Source organism: Lygodium microphyllum, chromosome 28 (assembly GCF_053477565.2).
Source record: "Lygodium microphyllum isolate KBCC chromosome 28, Lygodium_microphyllum_v1.1.10, whole genome shotgun sequence".
NCBI lineage: Eukaryota > Viridiplantae > Streptophyta > Polypodiopsida > Schizaeales > Lygodiaceae > Lygodium > Lygodium microphyllum.
This window is the reverse complement of record NC_141162.1, coordinates 92,970,532-92,977,157: the sequence shown is the minus strand read 5'-3', so window position 1 is coordinate 92,977,157 and position 6,626 is coordinate 92,970,532. Positions and strand designations below refer to the sequence as shown.

At 42.9% G+C, this 6,626-nt stretch overlaps 1 protein-coding gene across 1 annotated transcript; it reads left to right on the top strand.

Moving 5' to 3' along the window:
- The first annotated feature begins 5,113 nt into the window (after positions 1 to 5,113).
- LOC148011755 (uncharacterized) lies at positions 5,114 to 6,130 on the top strand. Its single transcript, XM_087670522.1, has one exon. The coding sequence runs from the start codon at positions 5,114 to 5,116 to the stop codon at positions 6,128 to 6,130; it is 1,017 nt and encodes a 338-aa protein (XP_087526648.1).
- The last annotated feature ends 496 nt before the right edge of the window (positions 6,131 to 6,626 follow it).

The following is a 6,626-nucleotide window of genomic DNA, read 5'->3' as shown; positions in this document are numbered from 1 at the left end:
GATCATCTGGAACTAGTGGGAAAGAAAGGCTCATGAACTTGGACAAGCCCGCTTTAGCGACAACGTCTGAATCCAGTAACAAAGAATAATCATGTAAAGCCAAAGGAACATATTGGATCGGGGGAGGAGTATGAGAGGGCGCCATTCAGATGGTTACACACACACACCACAAACACAGACAAACAAAGAGAACGCCTGCAAAACAACAGACGAAAACCAAGGATAAGATATCAACCAAGGTGGTAAAACGTGACTCGACCAACTATCCCCAAGCAAACCACAGCCTAGAAAAAATTCGACATGACCTTTACACATATGTGATCGAAAGCTTCATGCAATGCAACATGCAAACACCCAAATCCCCGTATCATGCAAGAAAGAAAAAACTACACACCGTACCCGTAATCGTAACACATGGACAAATCAGACTACCAAAAAAAATGGACATCAAGACTGGACCATAACTTGACCATCAGTGGGCAACTAATAGATTTGTACGCGCCCATCCCACAAGAGTTCATTAAAAAGGGGAAATAAGTGCAGTGAGGGGGAATTAATTTAATGAAGGGTTCATTGGAATAAATTATTAACAATGGGTGACATTTTATTAAGTGATAAACCTTAATAAGAAAATGGCGGTTCCTTCTTAAAATTTTAATTACAAATTATTAGGTTGAAACGGTGCTTTAATGCGAATCCCGGACTTCGATACCAGACTGAGGTCTCTAAATGCAAATTCATTTATTAAAAATTAGGGTGATGTGGAGCGCTTTTTTGCCAATGCGTGCTTTTGTGACGGCTGGTTCATTGTTATTAACAATATTAAGGTGCCTCTCAAGCGCATGTAGCGCGTACAAAGTGAATGGTTGGTTAATTTTTATTATTATGAAATGGTGTGTTTAGCGCGAATGCGCGTGGAAAATGTGGGTGAATAAATAATTCATGTTAACAATTAATTTGTGATTAAGGGGGAAGTGAAAATAAATAAATCACATAAAATAAATACCTGGTAGGGGTGTGTATGCAAGGGCCTGAAGGCGCACGGAAGAGTCCCCCAAAAGGAATGAATCTAGTAAAACAAAATCAAAGACCATTATGACTGAACAACAAAGAAAACACCTTAGTGTGTTCGTTGATTTTTATGTTATTTTTATTATGATTTTTTTAAATTTTGTATGTTGGTTGTTTTGTATTTTAGGTGTGTTTGATTTGTGTATATTGTTTCATTTGGTTAATTGGTTTTATTGTTTTTTTCCTTTTTGCTATTGTGTGTTTTGTTTGTTTGTTTTTAATAATAATAATAAAATCAAGATATATATAACTCATGGATATGTGATGAAGGGGAAAAATAAAATTTCAACCATTCAGAAAATGTCCACAATTTATGTCAATTCAACCATGATTTTCAGATGATTTGTAGGATTGAAAATGATTTTTTATGATGTGTAGTATTAAAATTAGGGTTTTTTTGCTTCAAAGAACATTTTTGCCTTTTATGGAATATTTTTTAATTGAGAAATTAGTGAAAAAAGGGCAGTGGATTTGTGGATTTTTTTGGATTTTTTTCTCTATTTTTACTAATTTTTAATGAAAGTTACCCAATTTTCAGGTAATTTTGAATGAATTTTTAGATTTTACATTTTCTATAATTTATTTGTTTTAATTACCAACTTAAAAATATTGAAAAAATATTGGTAAATTGTTTTTAAAAAATTATGTTTTTTTTTGTTTTAGATGAATTTTTGGAATTTTTTTAATGTTTTTTATTGTTATTTGTATGTATTGTTATATAAATGTGGGTTGGAAAATACAAGGTAGTACCCGGGAGAGCGAAGAATGACTCCGTGTGAACGGTGGGTCTGCAACACTCCAGTGCACGGATGAATCGGAAGTGCGTCCTCGCGCGTGAACGTTCGCGAGCTGCACCCCAACTCACACGCACACCGAGAGATAGACCGCACGGCGTGGGAACAGGGGAGGGAGAGTGGAGGATTTCGGCGGGTGGAGAGGGGTGTGGGTAGGAAGGGGGGCTAGGGGAGGGGTAATCGTGGTTAGGTAGGGGGAAGGGTTAGAGTAACCATGGGTGGGTTAGGGGGCCAAAGGTAATGGGAGGTGGGTAAATCTAGAAGGGGGTGGGGGGTAAACTGCTTCAAGTACGAGATGGCCCTGCTCGGCCTCTGGATCGGCCACGCCACCGCTGTCACCGCCACTGCCGTCATGGCTGTCGTTGTTGTATTGAGAATGGATTGGATGACCCAGGGTTTACATGCTCAGCATCTAAAAAAGTACCGCTCCCATTAACTGATAATTAGATCAGTACTTAGATGATTCATTATTAGCTACTAGTGGCTTGCCGTCGTCGTCTGAGCATTGGCCCGCAGTTACAACGCAAATGATCATGGAACTGCTCAAGTATTGAGAAGCGGCATGTCAGTCCAAGCAAAATGGAGATGAGAAGACCACGGCGACTCGTACAAGAGATTTGGGGTTCATTAATGGCAATGATGGTATCATGAAGGATATTCAAGGACAAAGCAGTTTGTCAAGGCTGGAGTTGAAGGTGGACGAATTCCCTGATGCGAAGTGGGCCTTGCGGAGAAGCAATTAGAGCAGGCAAACCGAGCTGGCGATGGCAGACGAGAATCGTGGCCAAGGAAGGAGGATGCATGGCAAGAGGAGGAACGTGGAGCCGTGCGCTAGGGCAGTTGTCCGCCACAGCCTCGACAAGAGACATGACAATGCTGGCATTGATATTGAACAGGTCATCCCTCGTCATGCCAGGCTTGCGAGGAACTCCAGCGGGGATGACCACGATATCCACGCCCTTGAGGCCCTCACCTAGCTCGGCAGGGCCAGTGAACCCGAACACCGTTGCAGGCGTGTTGTAGTGGCCAAGGTCTGCAACGACGCCCTTCACATTGGTGATATCGAACAGGTTGAGGTGGGAGACGAGGGGAGACAACGGAATGAGGAGGGAGAGGGGCTGGCCGATGCCGCCTGCGACACCAAGGACAGCGACCTTGAAGGTGGAGGCGCGGGCCGCACCAGGGCGTTCGACAGGGCCGGGGGTGAGGGGCGGGGAGGCGGAAGGGCAGGAGGGCCGTGGAGTACGAGGTGGAGGGGAACAACGAGAGGGAGGAAGGAGGAAGAAGGCAATGATGAGAAGAGGTGAAGTGGGGGCGATGGGGGAGGCTGGTGATGTGAAGGAGAAGGGAATGACGGAGGAGGGAGACGACGGGAAGGAGGGGGAGAGGAAAGCGTGAAGGAGCCACAGGCGAAGGAAAGGTCGCGAGCGATGACGGTTAGGTGAGTTTTTTTTTTCATTTTTCGTTTAAATATTAAGAATAAAGGGTTGCTAAGTCGTTTTTTGTGTTAAGTTTTGGGGGAGTGGCTCTGTGTTGGTATGAGGGTTTGTGTTGTTTTGTGTGTGTGTGTGTGTTTGGTTGTTTTTGTGGTAGGGGGCGCAATTATTATTATTTGGTTCTTTATGTTTTTTGTGTTTTGTTTTTCGTTGTTTTTTTTTTAAATTTGATTTGTGGTTAATTATGTTCGATGGGTAGTTGTTTGTGTTATTTATTGTGATGATTGTTGTTTGTTTGTGTTTTTGTGTTTTATGGTTTGTGTGTTTTGTGTTTTTAAATTATTTTGTTTTTTAAATGGGTAATTATAGTTTGTTTTTTATTTTGTTCGGTGGGTTGGCTCCGTTTTGGTTGTTTTGGTTTTGTTTTTGCGGTCGGTATTCGTGAAGGAATTGGATTCAAATGCAAAGTCACTCCAATTAGCAATCAAAGGTAACTAGTTCGATTCTAAAAAACCTAACAGATAGGCAAGATAAAGAGAATTCATTTTGTAGAGAATTTGAATCTTGAACAAATGAAAATTGCGTGCATTGCCATTTGATTATATGCAATGATTATTTTATATACGGAATCTGATGAGAGAAAGAGAGTCACACGAGTGATACTGGCAGCATTATCGTTACTCTGATCGTCAAACATTTGATTTTCAGTTGCAATATGTTTACGGAAAAGGAGCCCCTATGGCTCAAGATCGAGAACCTCGCTTGAAAATAGTACGTCGTCTAAAGGATGTACGAGGTATGTCTAGTCGTGTTGCTAGCAAGCACTCGTAGTCCGCAAATACGCAAACCCGTATGAAATACGCTTAGTTTCAAGGCCGTATGGAGCGCTTTAGTAGCTTCATCGTATAAATTTCGCAATGGACCTTAGGCTGGTTTCACAAGGACCGGCGGCAGCAGCTGCCGCTCGGATCCTGCGAACCAGAGCACGCCACGTGCTTGCCCCCTTTCACAGTGGGCGGCGGCAGCAGTGGCCTGCTCATGCCACGTCCCGGCAGGTGCGCCGTGCAATTGTACCGACCCCCCCCCTCGCCCAAGAGCGCTGCCGCCTGACAAAGATGCCACGTAAGCGTTGATTTCGGCGTTCACACAGCTCACTCATGAACGTTTGCATTTTCCAACGGTTGCATTTTCCAACGTCTACACATTGTTCAAGGAGCTCTTGCATTTTTTTCCTATAAATTGAAGCTTTGTGTTGTACTTCCTTTGCCACTGTGAAGTCCAAATCAAGACTTGTTTGCCCTTCTATCAAGCAATTTCGGTGACCACCTTTGAAGTTTGAGCTTTTTTTTTTCAAGCTTTTATTGATTGCACAATAGATTTATTCATAGCATACTAACACATTTGCTTCAATTGTGATGTGCAGGTGCAAATCAACAAGGTTTCGAAGGTACTTGCCAATTTCTTTGGCCCTCTTTGGCTTCTACATCCTCTACATGACAACTCTCCACCAAATGGCCTCTCACTCTTCCACCATACACCCTCTCTCTCTCTCCCTCTATCCGCCAAATGGCATTGCTCTCTCTCTCTCTCTCTCTCTCTCCACCATATGGCAAATCTGTCCATCATATGGCCTTTCCCTCTCTCCACCATGTGGCCTCTCTCTCTCTCTCTCTCCACCATATGCCCTCTCTTTGGCCTCTCTCTCTCCCATCTCTCCACCAAAGGCCTCTCTTTTTTATGCTTGTAATTTTGTTTGAAGGATAAATTTTTGATCATGACTAATTCTTTTTTGTTTTCTTTCAGGTACATTTTATGGACCCTACTCACTCTCAACCATTTGATTCTCAAATGGAGGATGACACACCTCTCTCCCAAATGTTTACATCGCCACCACAATACCCCTTCTCATCCGCACATTTTCCAATGCCTCCTCATGGCTTTACGGCCATGTTAACCTCTCCCTCTCCCGCCTCTCCCTTCTTCTTTAGACCCCCACCTCCAAATGTGGCTTTTAAGCCACCAAGTCCTCATCACGAACTATCAAAAAATTCACCTCCAAATCCAACAAAAGAAACTACACCATCACGAGCCAAAACTTCAAAGAAGCATGGGGCTGACCACAGGGACGAATTGCAAGAGTCTACTTCATCCAAGAGGCCAAGGGCATCCAAGAAGAAGGCGCCAGCAGTTGACCTTACCGAAGACGACGACCTCGACAACAAAAGCAAAGGAAAATGGAAAGATTTTTGGGTGGATCAGCTAATCCACGTGCGAGGTGGCATGAGCCATGAATTTAGCAACCCTCAAAAACAGGGGGTTAATTTATGGGCAAAAGTGGCAGATAAACTATCTGCTACTTATCATGATTTTGACAAAGATAGCGAAGCATGTAGGAAGAAGTGGGCACATGTTTTAGGCCAATACAGGGTAGACAAAGCTCACAATAGTGTGTCTGGTAACAATAGAAAATACACTTGTAAATGGTTTGATGTCGTAGATGAATATTATCACAATAGAGCACAGGTAAAGAGTGTATCACATGCTAGCTCTGTGTCATGTAATGACCCCCTAGACACACAAATAGATGAGGAAAATGAGGAGGGGAAGCCACAAAACTCCACTGCCAAGGTTCAACCTACACCTCCATTAGGACGTCAGGGACCTGCCAAAATAGAGGACTCCTTGAATGAGATGGCCAACACAGGCCGTGCTCTACTTGATCATTTGAAGGAGTCTTCTATTCGTCAGGAGGCCACCGAAAACAAACGTTTGGATCTACTAGCTGCCCTCCATGCTACCATGGTCGAATTTTTGAATGCATCAAAATGATTTTGCAATGTTATTTATATCTTCTAGTGTGTTGGTGTGAAATGTTGTAAGCAATGAGAAATCTAAATAATGTGTGTTGCATATTTTTGCAGGTGGACATGGCCATCCCAAGAAGAATTGCATTGTTTTGTGCATGGTTATGCTTTCTTGCGATTACTGAGCTTCTATCACCACCCCCCATGAGTGATGAAGAGTCTATGTTACAAATGTGGTTGTACTTAGTTGAGTGTATGGGTCGATGTATGCATGCAAAAAAAAGTATAAATCGTTGGATAGGGCATACCCGTAGAAAAGCTTGGGCATATCCACGGGCCAAACATTTTCTTGAGCACTTCTTGCTAGGTTCTTACTCAGCAAGCATGTTCAAGAAACGCCTTCGCATTAGTAGAGAGACCTTCCAATACTTGTGTGGCAAACTTGCTCCACAATTGAAGAAAAAACGCATCAATATGCGTGAAACCTTGAGCATTGAGACTCGTGTATCTATTGCTTTGCA